This window comes from Ambystoma mexicanum, chromosome 7p, assembly GCF_040938575.1.
Source record: "Ambystoma mexicanum isolate Mex_15411 chromosome 7p, UKY_AmexF1_1, whole genome shotgun sequence".
Taxonomy (NCBI): domain Eukaryota; kingdom Metazoa; phylum Chordata; class Amphibia; order Caudata; family Ambystomatidae; genus Ambystoma; species Ambystoma mexicanum.
The window spans coordinates 502,552,365-502,576,345 of NC_090939.1; the positions used below are offsets into that span (position 1 = coordinate 502,552,365).

Genomic DNA, 23,981 nt, shown 5'->3' on the forward strand with positions numbered 1-23,981 from the left:
TCTCCGCATTCGCTGTCGTAGCATGCGTCCGGGCAGTCCAGCCATAAGGGTGTCTCTTCAGAAAAACACACGCGTGCCGACACGCCGCCTAAGAGGGCGTCAGACCCAAAGGTTTCGGCAGAGCTGAAAACCATGACAACATTTGTAGGCAGGTCGAAATGTCCCTCTCACCCACCAGAGCTATGCAAGAGTCTCAAAACTATTGTTTCGGCGGTGAATAGGCCAAAAAGCACACCTTCTTAACGAGAGGATTATTCAGAAGGGTCCCAGCACCTCTCTAAGACTCAGATGTAAGGGACTTGTCAGACAAAGTTCCTCCTGGTGAGCCTTTCCCCCTTCCTGACCCCTCTGGTTCATCTCTGTGGACCAGAGTGAGGTTTGAGAGCTCTATGGGCAAACTTTCACAGTTTGCGGACTTCACAGAAAGCTTTATAACCCCTAAGAGACCTAGGGAGGAAGATACCTGCCCTAGTTTACCAAAGGTGCAGAAGCTTTCAAGTCATACTCCAGAGGAATAAGTATTTGAACTCTGAACCTAAAGAGGTCTACAAGGATCCCTATGGCCAGGATGACAATCCTTTTGGCCAGGACACACCTGACCAGTGCCCAGATTCGGGTCAAGATCAGCCTGTAGAGGAAGCACCTTGACTTTCCCCTATTCATACTCCTGACCCAGACACCATTTGTCTGGACGCTCCCTCCTCGCCTCCACAGAGACAAGCATCGCCTATTGATGATCAGATGGCTTTTAATGCAATCCTGAAATGGGCTGCAGAACATTTCCAAATTGCCACACAGGAAGCTTTACAAGACACTGAATTTGTTGAGGACATTCTGAAGGAGAAACCCCTCGCAAGTCAGGCTATCCCCTTGTTAAATTCCATCAAAAAATGCCTTGCACCATCCTTGCTGTCCCCTTCCCTTACAAGGGCTGTGAACCCTTGAGTGGAAAAATTGTTTCACCCCCCTCTCCTTCTGACCCGTTGTGCATCCGAGGGCATGCCACTCCAGACTCCCTGGTTGTCACTACCACCAGGAAGAGGGCTGGGGTCCACTATCTACTGCAGAAGCACCACCCGACAAAGACTGCAAAAAGTTGTACGTCCTTGGCGAACGCATCAGCACTTCGGCAGCATATTTAACAAGAATTGCTAATAATTCAACCCTTCTTGCAAGTTATAGTGATGTGCAGTGAAACCGGCTTCAGGAAGGCCTCCAAGAAGTCCCTGAACCGGTGCGATCATGCCTACTGGCGATTGTCATCCTAAAAAATACATTGGATGCAGCAGAGACGGCAGGGCGGACTCTGGCCCAAGGCACTCTAGCCAGCATGCCTTTTGAGAAAAGAACTCAGTGTTTAAGCCAGAGATGCAGGCCTCCTTAATAAAATAACCATTGGAAGACACATATTTGTTTGGCTAGGCTGTGGATGATGCCTTGGAGACGGCGAAGAAAGAGCACAAGACTCTTAAGTCTCTTAATCCGATCACTGCTATCTGCAACAGGGAGGAAACTCCTGCCGTTCCTTTCGGGGCCAGTCTTTTTCTCGATCTCCACACAACCTGTATGGCACAGGAGTTATCTCATGGTCCTCTGCACAAGGCGCAGCTGGCACTAGCCAACATCAGCAAAGGGGACAACGAGGAGGCAAAGGCAGGGGCAGAAATTCCACCGCAAGAAGCCCCCCGGCCCCTGCTCCCAAATGACTTGCCAGTCCAGGTCCCTTCACATGCCTCCCCGGTCGGGGGACGCTTAACATCTTTTCTTCACACATATGAGGGGTTCACTTCAGACCAGTGGGTGCTGAAGACCGTCACCCACGGTTATTGTATCGAGTTCCACCGGCCACTTCGGTACCATCCACCAAGACACAGACGCATATCGCCAGCACACCTGCAGATTCTGCTGGAAGAGGTGCAGATCCTTCAAGAAAAGGGTGCAATAGAAGTCGTGCCCATTCATCAGGTAAACAAGGGTATTTATTGAGTTTACTTCCTTGTACCCAAAAAGGATCTCACCATGCGGCCTGTGTTAGACTTGCGGCCTGTGTTAGACTTGTGCCCAGCGAACAAATTTGTCAAACCACAAAAGTTCTGAATGACAAAATTGCAGGAAGTAATCCCTCGCTTAACGCAGTGGGATTACACGGCAACACTGGATATGAAAGATGCATACTTTCATATTTAAATGTTGCCAGCGCACAGAAAGTACCTAAGGTTCTTGATCGAGAACAAGCACTATTAGTTCAAGGTTCTCCCCTTCGACATTGCATCAGCCCCAAGGGTGTTTACGGAGGTACTGGCGGTAGTAGCAGCTCACCTCCGTAGGCAGTCCATTCCAGTCTATCCTTACCCCGATGACTGGCTAATAACAGAAGGTTTGTACGGAACATGCCTATCAAATACCCAGAAGACAGTAGATGTCCTCTTCAGTCTGGGATTCTCGATCAATGATCCATATCTGGGGGATCCAATTCGGACCAAAGACGGGCTTGTCTTCCCTTCCAACAAGAGGGTTCAAAACATGTTGTTCCAGATCCCTCACTATGTAGCCAATCATAAAGCCATGCGGCTGTTGGGGATGATGGCCTCCTGCATCTACCTAGTTCCTCGCACACGTCTGCGCATGCGCCCAGTGCAAGAGTGGCTCTCGAGCCAATGGTGTCAGGCCAGCGGACCATGGGAGGATCTAGTGGTTGTCTCGGCAGCCCTCGTTCCGTCTCTGCAGTGGTGGTCAAGGGAAAACCTCTTGCAGGGGAAGACCTTCACCACCCCCGCAGTAGAGGCCACTCTCACCACAGACGCATCTCTGACGGGGTAGGGGGCTCACCTCCTTCATCAGACGGTGCACGACGGGTGGTCCGCAGCGGTAACAACCAACCACATAAACCCGTTGGAACTGCTAGCAGTGTTCAAAGCCCTGAAGGCATTCCAAACAGACCTCCAAAGGAAGACGGTCCTAGTCCTCATGGACAGTACCACGGCCAAGTATTACCTGAACAAGCAAGGGGGCACGCACTCTCCAGGGCTATCCAAACTGTCACAGAACATATGGAAATGGGCTCGTAAATACAATATGTTCCTCCTCTCACAACACATTCCAGGGGGACTCAATCTTCTGGCGGATGTGCTCAGTAGAGACTTCCCACTACCCGTAGAGTACAAATGGCAGTTACACAAAGACCTTGTTCTCAACGTCTTCGCTGACTGAGGCTTTCCAGAGATCGACTTGTTTGCAACTCTGGAGAACGCACAATGCCCAGATTATACCTCCAGGTACCTGCAGAACCGCTCCAAGGAGGACAGTCTCTGGATAACACAGGGAAATTTGTCTACGCTTTTCCCCCACGACACCCCTACTCAACAAGATGCACCAGGAACCAGTCACTATAATTCTGGTGGACCTGATGTGGGCCCGCCAACCCTGGTTCTCTCACCTGATGGCAATGTCAGTCGCACCTGCGAGGAAGCTGCCATGCCTGTACAACATGCTGTGACAAGACAGGGGGGGAAACACTTAATTCATGCCCGCAAACTCTCAATTTAGCAGCCTGGCTCCTGAGGTCATAGAGTTTGGACACCTCCAACTTCCTCAAAGATGCATGGACATACTTAGAGGAGCATGAAAACCTAACACCAGACATTGCTACTCCAATAAATGGAAACGCTTAGTCACCTAGTGCAATACCAAGGGCATCAATCCTGTTGACTGCTCACCAATACATATTGTCCTGTACCTGATTCACCTACTAGATTCAGGCCTGGTTTTCAATTTCGTAAAGGTCCACTTAGCTGCACATTCAGCTTACACCACGTAACAGAAGCTTTCTTGGTGGAAAATTCCAGTGATCAAGGCTTTTATGCAGGGGCTTAAAAGACTTCATCCCCCTATCTCCAACCCAGCTCGCGGATGGGATCTGAATGTTGTACTGGCTAGACTGATGGGACCTCCCTTTGAACCTATGCGTAAGGCTAGCCTTAAAGGAACAAGACTGCCTTCCTGGTGGCAGTTAAATCAATAAGGAGAGTTGGTGAACTGCAGGCCCTTTCAGTTCATAACCCATTTGTCATCATCCACAAGGATAATGTGGTCCTGCGCACTCACCCACGGTTTGCGCCTACATTTATCTCAAAGTTCCATGTAAACCAATCAATTGAACTACCCACCTTTTTCCAGAGCCCTACTAATGTGGCAGAAAGAAGCCTCCAAACACTTGATCTGAGGAGAGCATTGATATATTGCAGAAAACAAAAACACTGAGAAAGACAAACCAGTTTTTCGTTTCAGTGGCAGCTGGTAGAGAAGAGGAGACCCTGGGCCTCATTACGAGTATGGAGGCAGCCATGCCCTATGGCTGCCTCCATACCGGGTCCCAGTACCCGGTTCCTTCAATGAGGAATAACCGGGTCATTCCAACCTTGGAGGACCCGGTAATTCCTCATTGAAAAAACACATCCCCATTCCCATTTGTGCCCCCATAGGGCTCAATGGGAATGGGGAGGGAGCTAATAACGGACCCGTTATTAGCTCCCTGGTCCCCCTGCAGGACCCGCTAAGGACGCCTGGTTTTATCAGGCGTCCTTACCGGGTCCCGCAAGGGAACCTCGTAATAGGGTGTCCCGTAATGAATGGTGCCGGTCCCGTACCGGCACCCTTCATTACGGGAGCACCTAGTTATAATGAGGCCCCCTGTCTCATCAATTTCAAAGTGGATCGTAAACTGCATCACACTGTGATACACTCTTGCCAAGAGAGATCTGCCCTTCAAGCCTAGAGCACACTCTACTCGGGTCACTGGGGCTTCCATAGCATTCATTGCAAACGTTCCTCTTGAGTCCATTTGCAAAGCAGCAACCTGGAGTTTTGTACACACCTTTACACAACACTACTGCCTAGAAACTCACTCTAGGTCTGACTCTCAGGTGGGACAAGCAGTGCTAAGACATCTCTTTGCTACTGTTCCTTCACACATCCCACCACCATTGATGGGTACTGCTCACTGGTCTACGCACAGCATGTGATTCTAAGCAGATTAACAAGCATCAGAAGACATGTATTACTTACCGTTATAGCATTTCTGATGATTGTATCTGCTTAGAGTCACATGTGCCCACCCTTCCTCCCCTCTTGGAGTAGCAGGAACATAGACATCTTATACCTCTCTCTCTGTACTCACTCACGGTAGTTATAAGGCTCCCCCATGGCAGAAATAAACACAATTGGCGGGACCTTGGTGGATGAGGGATTTTGGGTACGCTACATGTCACGTTAGGGATAGTTTTACAGGCATGCCCATGTCGACGTCCCCTTTCGATCCTCGAAAGAAAGATGCAATACTCTGCAATTACCACTAGATGTCGGACTATATGCACAGCATGTGAATCTTAGTAGATACAATCAGAAATGCTATTACTGTAAGTAATGCAAGTCATCTACAGATGTGGTAGATTATGATATGGGACACACTGGCGGCTGAGAAAAGTACGGCAATGATCTCAAATCGTATACAAGCTACGTCGATGACTGGCTCCCTTTTACTGAAAATGCTCAGGCATGCCCTTTAATTGTAAACAAGCCGAAGCTCATGACACAATTTGAGTTGCTGCGAGTCTGCCCCCTGTCAGCCCCACACTCTGCTCTCCCCTTCCTCCCTCCCTCCTTCTTCCTGCTACTCCTTCCTTGCTCCTTTTCTAGGGGGTGCCTGAATGGGGACTATAGGGTGAACGGGGATGTGGGGATGAGATATGTTGTCCGGGTGATTAATTAACATGTTATTGTCAAGGTCCCACATTATAATGCTGACCCAGATCTTGCACTGGCGCATGAGCGAAATCTGTATCACGCTTGTTAATGGCATTCCAATTCCTGTAACCTCCTATTGCACTGATGAGTTGGTTGATACTATAAATAAAGTTAAACAATAAATAAAAAAAGAAAGGGTAGTGTAAGGCGTGCATATGGTACAGAGAGAAAGGAGCATGAATGAGTAGTGCAGGAGGAGTAGCAGTAGAGTGGGGGAAGGAGTAGTCTGGGAGGAATAGTAGTACGGTGGGGGCAGTAGTATTGTTAGAGGAGCAGTAGTAGCACAGGAGATGGAGTAGAAGGAGTAGTAGTGTGGGACGAGGGGTAGTAGGAGCGTGGGACATGGAGTAGGAGTAGTGCGGGACATGGAGTAGTAGAAGCGCAGGACAAGGAGGAGTAGTAGCGTGGAAGGAGGATTAGCAGTAGAGTGGAAGGAGGAGTTAGTAGGTAGAGTAGAAGAGCAAAGTAACGGTGGATGTGAGTGGAACCAGATAAATCTGACAGAGCAATTGCCAAGCACAGCCCCGTTAGAACACGAACCTGTGGCCAGTATAGGGAAATTTAGGAAGTACCTCAGGGACTCGGTGAGACTGATTCTAGGGAGACATCATTAGTCTAAGCCAGAATTCAGGCAGCAGGGGTCAACAAGTGACCTCACAAACCGGGGTCAATGACGCCTTGGCTAGGGAAGCGGTTTGTGGGTAGACAAGGGAGAGAGGGACGGCCCTGGCGCCAACCCCCAAAACTCCTCTAGCCGGTGCCTTCAATCAAACTACTGACTTGTCTCTTTCCTGAACACTTGAATCATTGTTCAAAGAACCCTCCATATACCTTGTGCAGCTAGAATTTAAAAAACTGTGCAGCCTTAAAGACTCTTGAGTATTTTCTGTGCCATCTGTCACACTTTTTTGTTCCTTTGGGGGTCTTTTAAGGTCAAGAGGTCCAATCTCTGACCTGTAATCAGGATTCACATCATTGGAATGGCACTGGATGTTCAGATTGGGAAGTCCTTCCAATACCCATAGAGAGGTCAGTATATCTGTCACAAGAAGCTGGGCTCTTCTTTGCAGGTCTCATGGTCACATGCTTTTGTCTGGTACTAGTAGCAAAGCTGCTATTACAGCTCCTACTATAGGCTATGAGGACCTAGTGGTCCAGGTTATGTGGAGACATTGAGGATCTGCTTTGGTGGGCCTCCTCGTGCAGTCAACTCCGCACGGAGCCATTTCAGCAAATATGGACGCATCTGACCTTAATGATGGAAGTCTCCCTGTTGGGGTGACCATTTATCGGATTTGTTGGTTAATCCAAATAAAGGTCGCCAGATACACTGTTTGGCACAGAGGGCAGTCGAGCTCACTCTCATTGCCTTTCTCATGTCAGTACAAGGAAGATTTTTGTAAAGGACAACACCAATGCATTACCTCAACAAGAGGAGGTGGGCGGTATTTCACTCTGTGCAGAGATGCCATGTTGACCTGGTCTCCATCTATGTGGCTCATATGATGGGAGCAGTGAACATTCTTTTTTTAATGTTTTTATTTTTTTAATTTTTTTTCAAAATTTTCAAATAATCAAACTATGCATCACCAAAAGTTCAACAGAGTATAAAACATAACACTCTGCATTACATAGATAAGTAAATAAAAGCAATCCGAAGTATGCATAAATATCGAAACATCACAGATGGCTTAAAACACATTTTTAACCTTTCCCAATATATAATACCTAATCACAGCCTTACATATTGAACATTTCAATACAGAACAACACAAAAACCTAAAGACATCTCACAGACTGCACAAAACAGAACAAAAACAAGACTGGGGGAATCCTCAATTAATGCACATATACATTATCAGGTAGTCGGACCCAATAGGAGCAACTAATCCGCATATACAGATAGAGTCACCATATAAATCAGTAAACGGCTTCCAAAGAGCTTGATACTTATCATTCTTTCCTTGCCTCACAAACATCACCCGCTCAAAATTCGATAATACCAAAAATCATTAATCCAATTCTCTACTTTAGACTTTTTTCTCGTCTTCCACACCATCAGTACTTGCTTCACTGCAACTACAAGTGCTTTATCCACCCATTGTCCAAATCGACGAGCAACCGCACAACGCCCCTTACCTGATAAAAGCAACACCTGCACAGGCATCCTGGAAAAACGTATAGACAAGATCGCATCCAGTCTATCTAATAGTCCCACCCAAAATTCTAACACCCAAGAACAATACCATAACATATGGATCAACGTTCCCTTCTCCTTTCCACATCCCCAACACAAATCATCACCAGCCCTAATTTGTACATACGTAATGGAGTCCAATACAGATGCCCTAACACTTTCAAATGAATCAATCTCAACCTGAGATCCAACCTACATTCTGATGGATTCCCTGCCATGTGTAGGATGTCGCGACATTCTCCTACCAGCAGAGCTGCAAGATGATGTGGTAGATAGCGTTGTTACAATGGTATTACCCAAACTGACCTTTTACAATTTACCTTTTGTCCTGATTGACCTAATTATAGTGGTCACAATTGACCTTCTGCACAATTGACCTTTATATTATTTTGGTTATTTTATATATGTATTGGGTTGGGTTTGGATTATAAATAATATAAGGGTATTGGGTGGGAGGTTGCCAGGGGTTTTTGGATTGGGTGGAGGTTGCGGGGGGTCTCCCCCCGCATATATGTCCTAATTGACCTTTCAAATTAGGTCAATTCTCCCGAAGGTCAATTCTCCTGAGGTCAATTGTGAAAAGGTCAATTAGTATACAACCATTACAACTTGGGGTAAACCTATGATCAATTTGTTTGACTACTGCTGTAATCCTCCAGTTTGTTTCCTCTCAGACGTTCTCTTTGGAATGTGTTTGTTGTGGTTTAGCATTTCCATCTCGTTTACGTCTTCTGTCATGTGCTGTTTATTATTCTTGTACTGTGGTGGCTGAGAAGAAGGTACAGGCCAATCATGATCATTGTAACTCCAAACCAGGCGAGAGGGGAATGTTCTGCTGAGCTCCAAGACTTGTTAGTTTGTCCTCTGTGTAGACTACTTCTAAAGATCAACATTCTGTAGCAGGCAGATGGTTAAATTCTTCATCTGAACCTGGCTAGTATGAACTGTCATACCTGGCTATTAAACGTTTTCAATACCCAAATTGGGACATATTTTAAGTGTCAGATGTGATGTTATCGACCCTTAGGTCTTGCACTGTGGAGACACTATGACTGCAGATGTATTAGGTTATCAGGTTGTCACAGTGCTAAATATGATGGCCCCTAGCTTTAACATACATCTGTTGTTTTGGAGGTTTTATTTTGTTTAATCAAGTGTGGCCTTAATGTAGTATCTAATTGGGTCCTATGCTTGTATTCAAGGGAACCACTGAGCAGGGTTCGGCCTTTGTGGTGCCTTTTGGTGAAATCTTTATTTACAAAGCTCTTTGTTGTCCTATCGTGGGACTTGAACTTTGTTTTGATGTTTCTGATGAAGGTTCCTTTTCAGGTTGTGTGCTCTTGTTTTCTGAAACTCCTTGGTATGAAGCATGAGGACCATTTTTATTACGGCTGTAAGGTCTGAGTGCTATGTTAGTGCTCAATAGGTACTTTATATGGACTCTTCTTTCTTGATGTTCTCTGTGGAAAATGTTTGATAGTGAGACCTTATTTCCTTTAGAAGGTGGACTCTGAGTGAGTTTGAATACTCTCTGTACTAATAAACTTCCCAGTGTTCTTCCGTCTTCAGCATCCTTCTGAGATCCTAAGTAGGCAGTTGGCTTTTATATCTTGGTTCAAGGAGTTACTAGATTGACAACCAGCTGTTTGTCGGGTCCTTACAAGAGCAGAGCCACTATTAGACACACTATCTCTAAGTGAATTGTCATGAATACCAAGAGCCCTACAGGGTTTGCAAAATCTACTAGCCCACTGCATTAGTGAAGAGATTTTTATGAGTACCATTTGCATGGTACTCAACTTTGTTGGCGAGTATAGGGATGTTTTAAACTTTTCTTTGACATTTACGGCAAACAAACATTATTTCCAGTAAATTACAATTACAAGCTAAACTGTGCATGGCAGCATTGCACCAAATATGAAGTGCGCTTTTGGTGACCTACACCATTTTACAGAAAGCACTTGTAAAAGGTTTTCCCCCCCGTCACCAAGAGGCAAATTAATTTCTCATAGAGTATGTAAAGTAAGGAGCTCACCCTGCAGGTCTAGTGGTATTCTTAAGAATTTGCAAGGCTCACCCTATGAGTTGGAAATCACAGTGGTTCTTGAAGGTAGCAGGGACCTTCAACCAGGTATCAAGCTTTCATTCCTGCCTTCCAGAGGAGTGGCTCCTTGCTGCACACCGTTCAGGCGTCCATTTCATTTCTCTGCATACTTTAGCAAAGATTACTACGTGAAAGCTTTGCCTTGGCAGAACGTCACCTTTCACAGATCAATCTTTCAGGAATTTCCCATTTAGGGTATCCATTCCTTGTGATCTGTTGCCTAGCATCTAAAATTATGGAATTGCTTTGGCAACCTTTCAAATGATGGTGACCCTAAAGACTTAGCTTTGGTAATGTTCATTCTGATGGTAATTGGCATCCTACCACAGATTCCTTCTTGACTGACCTCTAACCTACTCTTTAATTGATGGTTATACTGTGACTACTTAGAACCTTTGATTTGTTCTTATGGCTGATCTACAATTCATTTTGTCATCCGTAGTGTGTGTGCAGTTGGCTAAACAAAGGAACAGGTGTATCTAAGACTCCACATGTATAGGCATGCTATGTCACTTCGGCCATTCTGAAACCACACCAGCACCCACTGATTGCTATTTATAGATTTCCAATACCAGGCTGTCCCTGGAACTGTATCAAAATATGCAGAATCTCTGTCAGAAAGCACATATTCATCAGACATAGACAGTACTAAAGGTAATAATCTGATTGAATTAAAAACTCATCCTACAAAACATGGGTACCCCCAGCCTCCCCCATGCCACTGTTAGTATTTGCGCCCCCCAAACCACCCCATGCCCCTATTAGTGTTTGTGCCCCCACCCTCCCTGATGCCCCCATTAGGGTTTGTGCCCCCACCTACCCAATGCCCCTGTTAGTGTTTGTACCCCCCAGCCTCCCCATGCCCCTGTTACAGTGTTTGTGCCCCCCACTCATCCCCATGCACCCCGTTAGTGTTTGTGACCCCCACCCACCCCATGCCCCTGTTACAGTGTGCCCCCATTCCCCTGTAACAGTGTTTGTGCCCCTAACCTCCCCCACCCCATGTCCCTGTTAGTGTTTGTGGGCCCCACCCTCCCCCATTCCCCCGTTAGTCTTTGTGCCCCCTCAACCACCCCCATGACCTCTGTTACAGTGTTTGTGCCCACCACCCCCAATGCCCCCTGTGACTTTGCTTGCGCCGCCCCACCCCCATGCCCCCTGTTACAGTGTTTATGCCACCTACCCTCTTGGCCCCATCTTGGACTGTGTTTGTACCCCCCACCCACCCCCATGTCCCCCGTGACTGTCTTTCCGCCTTTCCCCATGCGACTGAGCCCCCACCCACCCCCATACCCCATTTGACTGCATTTGTTCCCCCCACCACCTTCCCCCCTGTGAGTGTTTTAGGTTGCCCCCTCACCCCTGACCTTCCCTCCTCCAGTTAATTCCAGGCACTACCCCAATTGCCATCTGGCATAGTAATCGTAGCCGCCTGTCTTTCAAAGCCCCTGCCCTCTCCCCCCCCCCCCGACCCTCCTCCTCTTTCTTGTTGAATTTCTTGCGTTACCTCAATTACCACCAGACATAGTAATCGTAGCCGCCTGTCTTTCGCAGCCACCTTCCCTCTCCTCCCCCCCTCTCCTTTTCTTGTTAAAGTCTGGCTTACCCAGATTGCCGTCAGGCATAGTAATCGTAGCCACCTGTCTTTCTCATCCACCTGCCCTCTCCTCCTCTTATCCCTTCTCCTGTTTGTTAAAGTCTGGCACTACCCCAATTGCCGCCAGGCATAGTAATCGTAGCCACCTGTCTTCGCAGACACCTTCCCCTCTCCCAGACACCGTCCCTTCTCCCCCCTCTCCTTTCTCCTCTCCGCCTGCCGTTGCAGCCTCCTTTCCTCTCTCCTCCCCCTGTTATTTTGTCCATTAGCACTTACTTTTATCATTTGTCCTGAGACCTCTGATAGCAGCTTGTCTGTCTCCCCCTTCCCTCCTTATCTTCTCCTCCCACTCCTCCCCAGCACTTTTCTGAATCGTCGTCTGACCTATTTTGATAGTTGCTTGTTTTGTTCCTCTCCTCCTCCCCCTCTCAACACCCTCTTCTCCCCTTCCACCTCCTCTTGTTACTTATGCACTACATCAATTGTCGTCAGGCATAGTAATGTTACTGGTTTTGTCTCACTCTTCCCTTCCCCTCTTCTCCTAAATTGTTCCTTGCACGATCTGAAATGTCGCCAGGCTGATTATGATAGTTATTTGTCAAATTCTGAATTGTTTCAAGGACTTGTAAAGAATGTAATTGTATTCTCCCATGTTTCCCCCTCCTTGAAGCGCTTTGAAACACATTGTGTATATGCGCTATACAAATAAACAATTCAATTCAACCAAGCACTGAATTGAGGCCACTTTAAAGCTTTTTAGGAGAATGATGGCCCTCACTTTGCCTCTGTCCCAACCATTCTCCACAGCTGGCATTGCACTACCAGATTCAAACGTATGATGAAGAGCCTTACGGGTGGTTAAAGAGTACCTAACTGCCCCTCCATCCTTCCCAGTTTGAAGGCCGACTTTAGCCCTCTTCCTACCATCCGCATTGGGTAATTCTTCACACCTCCCAACCAGACATGTGTGCCCGGGCTTAGATGGTCTACCCCGGCTAGATCCATCCTAGGCTATGAGTATTTATCAGCAAGACATAGGGCCTCATTACGAGTCTGGCGGTAACCGAGGCGGTAAACCGCCTGGTTACCGCCGGACTAGTATTACCATTCCGCCTCCGTGATTCCCGGAATTACCGGGGTATTACAACCCCGGTTTTCTGGGAATCACAGAGGAGGAATGGTGTAAATCCCCATTCCCATTGGGTCCTAAGGGACTCAATGGGAATGGGGATCATGGAAACACCGGCAGCATCTCGTAATGCTGCCGGTGTTTCCTCGTCCGCCTGCAGGCAGGCGGTGTTAAACCCGCCAGGTCAAACCTGGCGGGAACATCACCTCCCGCCTGCAGTAGTCGGGATCAGATGGTCCGGAAACAACGGTGGCGGCGGGTTTACCGCCCCGTTCTTTCCGGACCGCCTGATTTGTAATGAGGCCCTATAGTCCCTTTTGGCGTGCTGGCCAGGAGACTGGGCAAGTGTTTAAAAAGGGCCCTTATGATCACAAATTAAGAATGAACAGTAAAACAGACAGTATTTTCAAATACTACATGTTTTCACTGCCTGTTGAATTCCTAGGCAATACACCATGTGGTAACCCGATTATGAGTTACAATACCTCAAACACCTTGCCAGAAGTTTAAAAACTTTTTTTCATGCAGCTTAAGTGCTTCCTTGCACTGAAAAAAAATGTCCTACTTGGGGGCTACCCCTTTTGTGCATTTAAATTTACAATATGGTGTGGTGCTGTGTGCAATCCATTGACATCCTGTAAATGAGGGTGCAAGTGAATCCTTAAAAAATAGAAAAATAGTGCATAAAGACTCCCAGAAATAAAACATCTGTTATTTCAGTCACTGCCATCCTTGCAGATTTTTCAAAACTAGGGGATTTTCAGAACTCCCACTCGCAGTTGTGGTAATTACTGCATACAGTATTTCCATTTGGAAATCTGCCAAACTCGTAATGAGGCCATTGATGTCTGCTGGTGATAATGAATTGTCTGTGGCTGGTTGCTGATAAGATAATTGTTGTCCTTTTTTCTTCCCAAACTATTTTTGTATGGTCGCTATTGTGGTGGGAATCGGATCCCAAACCAAGAACAACATTTCAGGAACTAAGCCTTTATTGAGCAAGCTAATACACTAATACACGATGTGCCAAAAACAATGAAACTGGTTAGGATTGTGGATTGCCAGTTCAAGACATTGGGTTCTCACACTGTCTGAAGTGTCCTGGAAATTGGGCTCAGAGGCAATCCTGGTACTCTATTATCCTCCCTCTATAAGCCCTTGCTTGACTTGCAGTGAGATTGAGGATACATGCACCCTTCCTCTTTCTCCCAGTCTTGAATTTAAGGGTTTGCACTCCTGGTACGACGTTGTTACAACGCCAGCCTTTTTTTGTGGAGTTTTCTGCTGAAAATATTTGGCCAAAAAATGAATTGAAACATATGGGAGGGGGGGTGGTAAGGGGATATAACGACTAGGGGAGGTGTGGGGCATAGGTTCTAGATAATTGCTAAGAGGAGCTTGGGGGGCTAACCCCCCCCCCCCAAAGCTTTTTATTTTTTAATTCAATTAGTTTTTTCAGCCAAAAATATTTGGCAAAACCCTCAGCGGAAATAAAACTGGCAATGTAAGAACATAGAACCGCACACCCTTAGTCTCTTTCTGTCTCTGGCTGAGGTGTTCCTGCACCCTTCTACTCTCTCCCAGTCTCTTGGGCTTATGGGTTTTCCCACACCCTTCTTCTCTCTGCCAAACATGGGCATAAGGGTTTCCTCCATACATCTTTCTCTGCATCTCATCCCTTAGATCTTGGTTCGGTCTTTGGCTTTTAAGTATTCATGTAGGCAATGGGTGTTACCTTCAGACTCTGTGTAATCTGGAGGGGCTTCCCAAGGAGTGGTAGGTAGAGCTAAGGCTCTTGGACTAGCATCACCTTTACAAATGACCTATGAAAGGTTCTTTGCTTTCCAAGACTTTGAGGGTCTCGCCTCAGGGATGCCTCTCTATTCTGCTCCTGCGCCCTCCTTGACGCTCCGCTCTGCTTACATTTCTCTTCCTGCTGTAGGTCCAACTAATTCAGTTTGGGGTTTCCTCCTACTTCCTTGCTTAGGCCTAAATGTCTCTTCAAACATTCCTGGGCTAACTGTTCACCTCCCCCTTGGTTCCTGCTACCACCTCCTTTTGATGTCCTCCAAGAACCCCCTTCTCTATTTATAGCACTTACTTAGGGTGTTGTCCACCCTCTTCCTTACCAATTCATCCCACTTCTTTCTGGTGTTCACTAACCTCCTTCTTTTATTTGGCCACCTCATCCATATCGTCAACCACCTCCTCCTCATTTCCTTCAGGCACCTCTATCTGATGATCACAAATCTCATCCTACATGTATGCTTCCAACTCCTCCTGATGTTTACCAACCTCCTTAGCGGCTTCTACCTCTTCCTGATGTTTGCCAATCTCGTATTTATTCTCTTCTCCACCAATCTCTGCCTTTTGTCCTTCCTTCACCTCCTGTTTACCAACTTTCTTCTTTTCCCTTTTTTCTACCTTGTCATGATGTTACCAACTACCTCCACATACCCCTCTGATACCTCCCCTCTCTAATCTCCATCCTCCTCTCAAAACACCTCCTTTGCCCACCCTCTTGCTACTCTCCAACCCCCTCCTCCGCTCCAGGCTCCTCTTTCATTCCAGACTCCTCCTCTCCAATCATCTACAAACTCTCCCCAGCAGCTCGATCTCCAAACACCCACACAGTCTAAATGAGAGTCTGGGCTTATGTTGCCCTATTACTCCTCCCCCTGGACGGTTTCTCTGTCAAGGTTTGCACCTGTGATTGCAAATGGGAGGGAGAATAGGATTGGCTGGGGTCACTAATTGCCTGGAAACATGAACCAAGTATTTTAAATGGTTAGTGTGCCATCTTGGACTTCATATACATTTGTGCACTAGTTTGCAGGGAATGGTGGGAGCTGTGGTATGCTGCTTTACTGAGGACAGTCGCCAGAATTACACGTGAGTATGAGCTAATTGGTTACACATTTCCTTCTTCCCCTGTGTTCGCTCCACTTGCAGAGAGTGTAGTGTTTTGGCCTTGTTACAGCTAATTTGCGGTTGTACGAAAACTTGATGCACATGAGTTTTCGGAGTTCTTCTGGTACCTGTGCAAAAGTCACAGAGGAATTTGTAAAGGGTACTTGATGGTCTGCGCTGGTTCCAGCGCAGGACATATATTCCTCATGCGTTGTGTTCTGTTTTTCTGGGACGACGCAGTGTCCTGATAACTTAAAGGAAAAGGATCTCTAGTATCTTACTTCATGAAATTGATGAAGCTCTTGGATCTAGTGTCCCTAGCCTGGCACTTTAGGAGCCACAGTGCTTTTGAAAGTGGTTTAAAAGGCCAACGTTGTTTTTACTCTCACTGTGACTGTCCCTTGCATATGAAGAGAACTAAGTGGCGGCTACCAGATCTTCCCCAGCCTCATTCCCTGGCCCAGCATCCTTTGACTAGGGCAGGTACCCGCCCCATTGGCCACCCCCATAATGAGTTAGGGGGCTTTGTCACAGTACTTAATTCAAACATGTTTGTATCCAAGCTTGAATTATTTGATAAATAATTCATAATAAGTGGTTTGTAAATATATTAGGCCAATGTACCAGATACATTTTGGCAATAGTTTGTACATTGTATCCAATGTCCCTTTTTCGATTAATAATATGATAATACATGACCCAAGATCATTGAATATACTAATGGTGTTTTAACGGAATGTTGTTTATTTTTTACTTAGGTTGCTTGCCATGTAAGCGGAAGTGTGATTGACGAAGAGTGGCGTTTGGGACCATGGCAAGATGGCAGACTGTCAACAAGTCCTCAATGTGAATCAAGAAACAAATACTATTTCATATTTGTGAAAAATCGCATGTGTGCTCATTTTGTTGCACTTTTTACTATGGAGGACTGGATGAATTATTCAGATTTAATATCGTCTATCATATGCTTCATTGGGGCTGTTCAAATTGATGTTCCTTTTTAAATGTATATTATTTGTTTTGGTAAATCTGTTTGCTGCAGGGACAATAGTGCATATTAAATTTGTTTTTGTAAGTATCTCCAATTCTCCCATTTGTGGGAAAATGGGTGTTCATTCTGAACAATGCAGCATTCAAAATACATCACCCTTAATCTTGACCTGCATTATCAAGGGGTCCTCCTGGATCACATATAAAACATGTTAGAAGCCATCATTGTAAAATAGTGAAATGGGAACACTGTTTGGTCTTAAAATTCAATTTTAATATGTATTTTATTTTACTGGGCTATAGTAATCTGTTGGCATGCAGCAAGTGGTTTCTGCAGTTATAGAAGGTACAATTAGGACACAAGCATAGAAACATAGGTGTAAGATGTGTTGATTTCTCTATGATAGAATGTATACAATTATTTGATGGGAATTTAAAATTTGTTTGTAAGTATACTATATGTTTGTTTCCATTCTCTCAATATAAGCATTTATTTCAAGCATGTTTCCTTCCCCTTTGAACAGAGAAGTGTTGTATGCACTTCAGTTGAGCTAGTTGGATTTTTGTCTTAAAGGTGAACACCACATTACAATTGTAAGCCCTGATGGGTTACTGTAACGATTCACGGGATCTCATCACTTTCTCATCACAGAGGGGGCCCTTTCCTGTTAGGCTACGGAGGGGAGTCCGCTAGGGACCATTCCTGCTAGGGGTGGCGGTAAGTGGGACCTCACAGGGAGAGACTTCCCTCTTGGGGACAAAGACTCCACTTCCGTCATGGAACTCCCTAAACCCTTCTATGAAGAATCACTAAGACCATCAGAAGTTAAGACCATGAGAACCTTCCTAAACAAGTCAGTGTTTGATGATTGCCTCTTTTCCTTTGCCACGCTTTACTTCTCTTGTGGTATCAACTCCTTTCCCCAAGCACATTACTCCATAAAGAATGCTTGAGTTCCAAGAGGATTGCCTTGCCCCTTGGCACGCTTTGCTTATCTTCCTTTATGCACTGTAAATCCCAAGAAATGTCTTTTCTCAAAGGCTCTCCGTTTCATTATAGAACAGTACAACAGTTAATTTATTCCTTGGCATGGCCCTCCTTGCCATTCATTACAACAGGCATATAGTCTTCACCTGCGACACTCTCCCACCAGGTCTTTTCACACGAATACCTCACTTTAACTTCACCTAGTGTATCATCCCACCAGGACTTTTATTATACACATCAACTTTTACCTAGTGTACTGTCCTGAGAGGGTTTCATTATATACACTTGGTTAGCTTCACCTGGTACACTATCCTGCCAGGACTTTGTTTCAAAACTACTAAACTTCACCTGGTATATTTCTCAGCCAGGACTTTGTGTCAAAACTCACACATAATGTATTATGCAGATTCTCAACTTCACCATGTATATGTCTCAACCAGGACTTTGGCCCTCATTACAAGGTTGCCAGTAGGCTGCGAGTAGTATCGGCAGCCTACTGTCAACCTCGGCTTACTGTTTCGACCCACCCGATATCCCGGTAATACCAGGATATTACGGGCGGCGCAGAATGGTAAATTCCCATTCCCGTGGAGTCCCATAGGACTCCACGAGAATGGTAACACTGAAGCACCGGCACCTTTGTTAACCGTGCCAGTGCTTTAGTGATTTATCTGCTTGTAGGGGTCTGAACTGCCGGAAGGGTAGACCTGCCAGTAGTTCCCAGCCCCTTCCGGCATATTTTGAGTGAGCTGGTCCAGAAAAGGTGCCGATAACCTTATTACCGGCACCTTTTTTCCAGACTGGCTCACATGTAATAAGGGCCTTTATCACAGAATTCACATATACTTTGCTATGCAGATGCTTGGCTTCACCTGCCATACTGCTTTACCAGGTCTTTATTATGGGAGTTATTCTTTCTTTCAAACACTTGGGGTTTAATAACCCATGTATAACTTGCTTTACAAAGGTTCTGACTTCTTTAGCAATTGGCGCTTTTTTGATTGCGCTGCGCTACTGAGAAGTTATTCACTTTATCTTGCCACCTGGGATCCCAGTTACTTGCTTTAAGTTCATCGGCTGCTTCTATGGCCTCCTTGGATGGATATATGCTTTTTGGCAACCCAGTAACCCTTATTCCTTCCCAGGGTTTACTGCTTGTCTCCAGCATCTCTCCGATCTCTCTCTGGCTTCAGCGTACTGGCTTTGTGTGCACCCCATCAGGTGCTGCACTCCCAGTGTGTCAGCTTTCACTGTGCATGGCACCCACTGCCTTCTCTTGCTGCAGCGGTCTGTTTGCACCCTGGATTCCCCAACCTTGTGTCGGCATGAGCCCCTCGGTCACTTGTCACAGCCTTCCTGCCTACACCGTAGTGCTCAGCGGTTCCACAGGCTGCGGGGCAGCTTGGCCTGCGCAGCTCTCCTCTCTCCTTCTCCATCTGTTGATTAGCTACAGCTGAGTCGCTTTTGAACTGCCCGGCCTGTCTACTCTACTCACTTGTCGACAACTAGACCGTCTCTGTAATTCTCATTACTCTGTTGCTCTTTCTCGTGTCAGTTACTTTAGAATTACTTTGTGAATGGCTTAACAAATATGAATGCTCATCCTCCTGGGAAGTGATCCTCACTGCTCCCTGCCTCTTCCTCGTCCCGGTTACTAACATATTCTCCTTAATGGGAGTTTGGGTATTAATCCTAATCTATCAGGCGGTGGGGCATGATTACAATAATATGCCATTAAGGCATGGGGGATAGAGGAAACATTGTGTAAAGAAAAAGGGGGTGCATTCTTTCCTCCAACAATGTCCTCTCGCCTCCCAAGCTATACTTCCTCACAAATGGTCCTCCCTCATACAGATGCCACCAGGGTCAGGTAACGCCTGCCATCCCCTGGCCATATGGGAGGGGGTCATTTCACGTAAAGAAGTGAGGACATTGTAAGATTCTTCAGAGAAGGTAATTGGAGCTGCGGGAGACCCGTGAGGGGAACACAGCAGGAGGAGCCAAACGGGACCCATACGCATCACAGTGGTTGCGAGTGCCTTAACTAAATTGAAGAGTGCCACCGGAATCCTCATACTCGTCCCAGTAGTTGTGAATACCTTAAAGAAAGCGAAGAGTACCCTGACATTCATCATACTAAACCCAGTGGTTGTGAATACCTTAAAGAAAGTAAAGAGTACAAAGGGACTCCTGATACTCATCCCAGCGGTTGAGAATACTTTAAGGAAAGTGAAGAAAACTTTAAAATACAGTGAATTCAGCCCCAGAAGTAGTTGAAACCTAAACCAAGGGTTGAAAGTAAGAAAGAGGCACTGCAAGAATCAGACAGGAATACGGATCTTGATAAACTAAGAAACTGTAATTAGAGAATGACAGGGAAGACTCAAAAGATCCCAGGGAAGACTAAAAAAAAAACTAAAAAAACTAAAGGAACTGATTCACTTAATCTCAAAGAACTATTTGAAGATTGAATATGGAGGCTAGAAAAAAACCTGTCCAGGCAGGAGAATGGAGTCATTCTCCTGGACATCTTTTTCTTTTGATATTTCATTAGTGGTATGGTCAGCAGAGGATAGCTTTTTGGCCAGAGGACAGATCATTGGTTTTGGACTACACTACTGGCGATCAGTATCCTAGTTAGTTTTGTGTTTGGTAGGGAAAACCTTTTTAATAGGAATCGACAGGCCTTTTCTGTTTCATTTAAATAAAACGAATTTATAAGAATGCCTCCATTTGGACCGGCTCCTCCTTCTGACCTACCACACTACTGAGACTGCAAGAAATAGCAAAAACATTAACCTTTTCGTTTTGATGTCCACAACTGGCCAAAGAAGAAAAGGCATATGCCCATACTTTAAACCTGATAATCTAAATGTACCTGCTTCCTTTTTGCCATTTCATTTCTTGTGCACTCTCATAAACTCCCCAAATTGTGACAGGTGACAATTACCCTTCCACGTTCGTAAACCTTTTCATTGCCATTAGGGATCTTAACCAATGTTGATGCACTTTGTAGCCAAAAAGAAGCTTCTTTCTTTTGACCTTCTGTCTCATCTCCTTTCATTTATAGCTTATGTAACACGTTTCTTTATTTCTGCACAGAAAAGAGATGAATCGTATTGGACTAGTGAATTTGGCTGCCGTTGATAAAGCACTGGTTAGTTGTATGTGCACATCACAATAGTAATTATTTATCTATGTTCTGTTTTCAGAAGTTACATCATTGAATTTAGATGCACTTATCAATGAATCTATTAATTATTCAGATTACTTGCCATTAGTTTATATTTACAAACTGTTTTCAAAGTCCTTCACCGTCCCTCCTAAGCAATATCATAATATGTCATAGTGATAAAAGTGGAAAACTTGTCAGTCCAAGTGTGCCTGGTCAATTTTTATCACAATCCTAATAATTACCCTTTTACCCTTAGGCCTACCTGTGTTTAATGTTCAACAAAGTCTCTGTAATCACTCTGAAAAACACATTTGGGGATTCATCTTTGAGAGAAGGTCCAGCAAAACGTTCCATACACCCCAGACTAGAATTGCTGCAAAGGTCTCCAGTTCCACAGAATCAAGAGTTATTTAATGACCACTTGACATAACTATCCAGTGCAATAAGGCTGTCCTCATCGCCTGACTGGGACACAAATCTGTTTTGTAGATCCCTGAATCCCACATGTCCTGCAAGTGCCTAGTGATTTCATTACACATTCCAGTCATTTTCTTCCATTTGGTCAATGCACTGTAAGGTGACTGGAGGTACCTCCGGAATCTCTAGTGTGATTGCCCGTATCAGGCATACTTCTTTTAATGTACTCTTGATCCTCACTCAATCTCCTTTCACTTGAAAACTCTGATGATCTAACTCTGAGTCTCTATTAGCAGTCTGAGGCCATCGTCCATAGAGTTACAATTCGCCCATACCTTTCCTCTTGCTGCACCCTCAGGTTTGTTTTTCCTGGTCTCACCAAGTTGTCTGCCTCGAAGCACACATCTCTTCATCTTCCCTTCACAGGGACAGTTGCCCCCCCCACCCCAATCCCTCAGTGAAGGGCCCTTCACTCCTGTCGTACAAGTGGAGGTTGCAACCTGGAAACCACCACTTTTGTTGTGCAATCAGCAGTTGTGTGCCAGTCAGGACCCAGTTTTTGCTATGCTGTACAGCAGTTGCTCCCCCTCATGTCTTAGATCAGCTGCAGAGGTCCTTCCCATCTAAGGAGCTACGATATATGAAATATTGTTTTCTCTAATGAGAAATATGTATTGGAAATGATGAATTATGTCTCTAATGCCTTATTTAGGATGCACATTTTCTCTTTATCAGACAAAAATACTGCTCTTGAATGAAATTATGAGTTGTGTTGTAGCCTTGTATGCTTTCTTTTTCAACCTGATCACATTTTATATTAAAAGGTTTTATATAACAACATTGTTGGTTTTTTCTTCACATTGCCCTTTTTATCATAATTCCTGATAGTTGTGCCACCTTTTCATTCCCCTATGTCAGAGACAATAATTTCCTCCTGCTTTCAAGCTTCCTCCAGTGGTAACCAAGCTCCTATTTCAAGCTGAGGTCCAGACGGAGAGGCTTAGTGATAGAAGTGAAAATATATTGCTAAATGTAGACCTGTTGTTCATTAGCTTATAGTGTAGTATGTCTTGAAAAGAGCAGCTTTCTAGAGTTTGCCTCATGTATGCTCATGAAGCATTAAGATTAACTGGTGCCACATTTTTGGGTTCTTTTCACAGGCCTCTGCAAAGAGCACTGACTCTGCAACACTTATTTGTGAAGAGGCCTCAGCCCTCACCTGTGAGTATGAGACTGCTGCAGCTTTGGACAATGAGGGCGATAAACCAGACAAAGGGAGGTGCCAGTTTGAGCTGGTTTTATGTTATATCCTGGAAACCTAAATCATTTGCAGTTCTGCTAGAACTTGCTATTCCTCCTCCTGTGCTCCCACTCCCACCACTGCTGAGCAACATTACTACAGTTTCACAAAGGCACCTACCGGAAGCCTATGTGTGGCTCATGAGAAACCCATCTGTTGCCTCAAATTGAAGGGAAGGGGAGCCTCTGCACTGAGGAGTGTTGCACATCTCGGATTATTAGTGAGGAACCTGTTATGGCGGGATTGACCTTTCAATGGACCTCAGCACCCTGTTGGTGCACTTTTGATTGTCTGATCACGGTCGCACGGGAACGTAACAACAGAGTGCTTGGTTCCTCAACTCTGTTTTTGATGAACTAAATGTTTTTGGAGATTACATAGACATATTCCCATGCGCCCACACTTTACCAAGCAATGAAGACAAATGACTCCCTTCTTGGTGTTCAAACTAAACTTTTGATGTTTTTATTAGTATAATTGTGGTGCCCTCTGATTACACGTGTTTCGACGACTTACTCGTCTTTTTCAAATCAGGTCTAATCAAATGTTGTTTCCCATTCCCCAATAGTGCGGGTTTGAGAAAGTATAATTTCTGTTTTTGGACTAAGTTCAAGGGTTAAATCCCAGGACATCTTCCGACTGCAGATTAGGAGGAATCCGGGCATCGGTCTCCCGCAGATGAAGGGAGACAGAGCATGAGCAGAGGGTGTTGCACATCTCCCTTTTGAGAAGGGCGGATGGACCCCTTATCATCTGTGCACTCCTGTCAACTGACAATCTATACCTCCGGTTGGTTTTGATAGAAGGTTCTGGTGTTGCTATGGTGTCATGACCAGTGCCTCTTATGATATTTGTTTTTTCAATCACAGACTACAGGCTCAACGTCACATCTACTCATATGTTAATGAACATGATATGAGGAATATGATGGGAAAAGGCTATCCAGGTGGACCAATCCGGCACCGGACGAGCAAAGAGTATGCACTAGGGGATGTCTGAGAAAATTTGTGAATGAATGGGCATTGAAGGCTAGCGATCTTTGAGGCATCCCACGTTCAGATACCTGTGATCTTGGAAAATATGTTAATACAACTTTGTTTACCAGAGTAGCTTGGATCACTGGTATCTACTTTCAGATTGGTGAGTGCCCCAATGCAGGTGACCAGTCAGTGGCCTGACCCATCCCCACAAGATCCCAAGCCTGGAGCAGGTGGGCCCAGTTCAATTGTCGCCCCGCACTGACGTGGTGTCCGACGTGGGGTGCTGCTTTCTGGGTTGAGAGTGACACAGCCAGTGCTAGCAGAAGCTTAGTATCTCGAAACTAGGCTGTTTCTTCCTTGAGAGAAGCCTGGCCTGGATAGTTATCAACAGC

The 23,981-nt window shown here is 45.4% G+C and overlaps 1 protein-coding gene across 1 annotated transcript in view; it reads left to right on the forward strand.

The window, feature by feature from the left end:
* Positions 1 to 22,147, forward strand: part of C7PHXorf38 (chromosome 7p CXorf38 homolog) — an 807,084-nt gene extending 784,937 nt beyond the window's left edge. The window contains exon 7 of the mRNA XM_069636539.1: positions 16,498 to 22,147. Coding sequence (XP_069492640.1) covers positions 16,498 to 16,529 — 32 coding nt within the window. The 3' untranslated portion in view covers positions 16,530 to 22,147. The remainder of the gene's footprint in view (positions 1 to 16,497) is intronic.
* Positions 22,148 to 23,981: the final 1,834 nt, after the last annotated feature.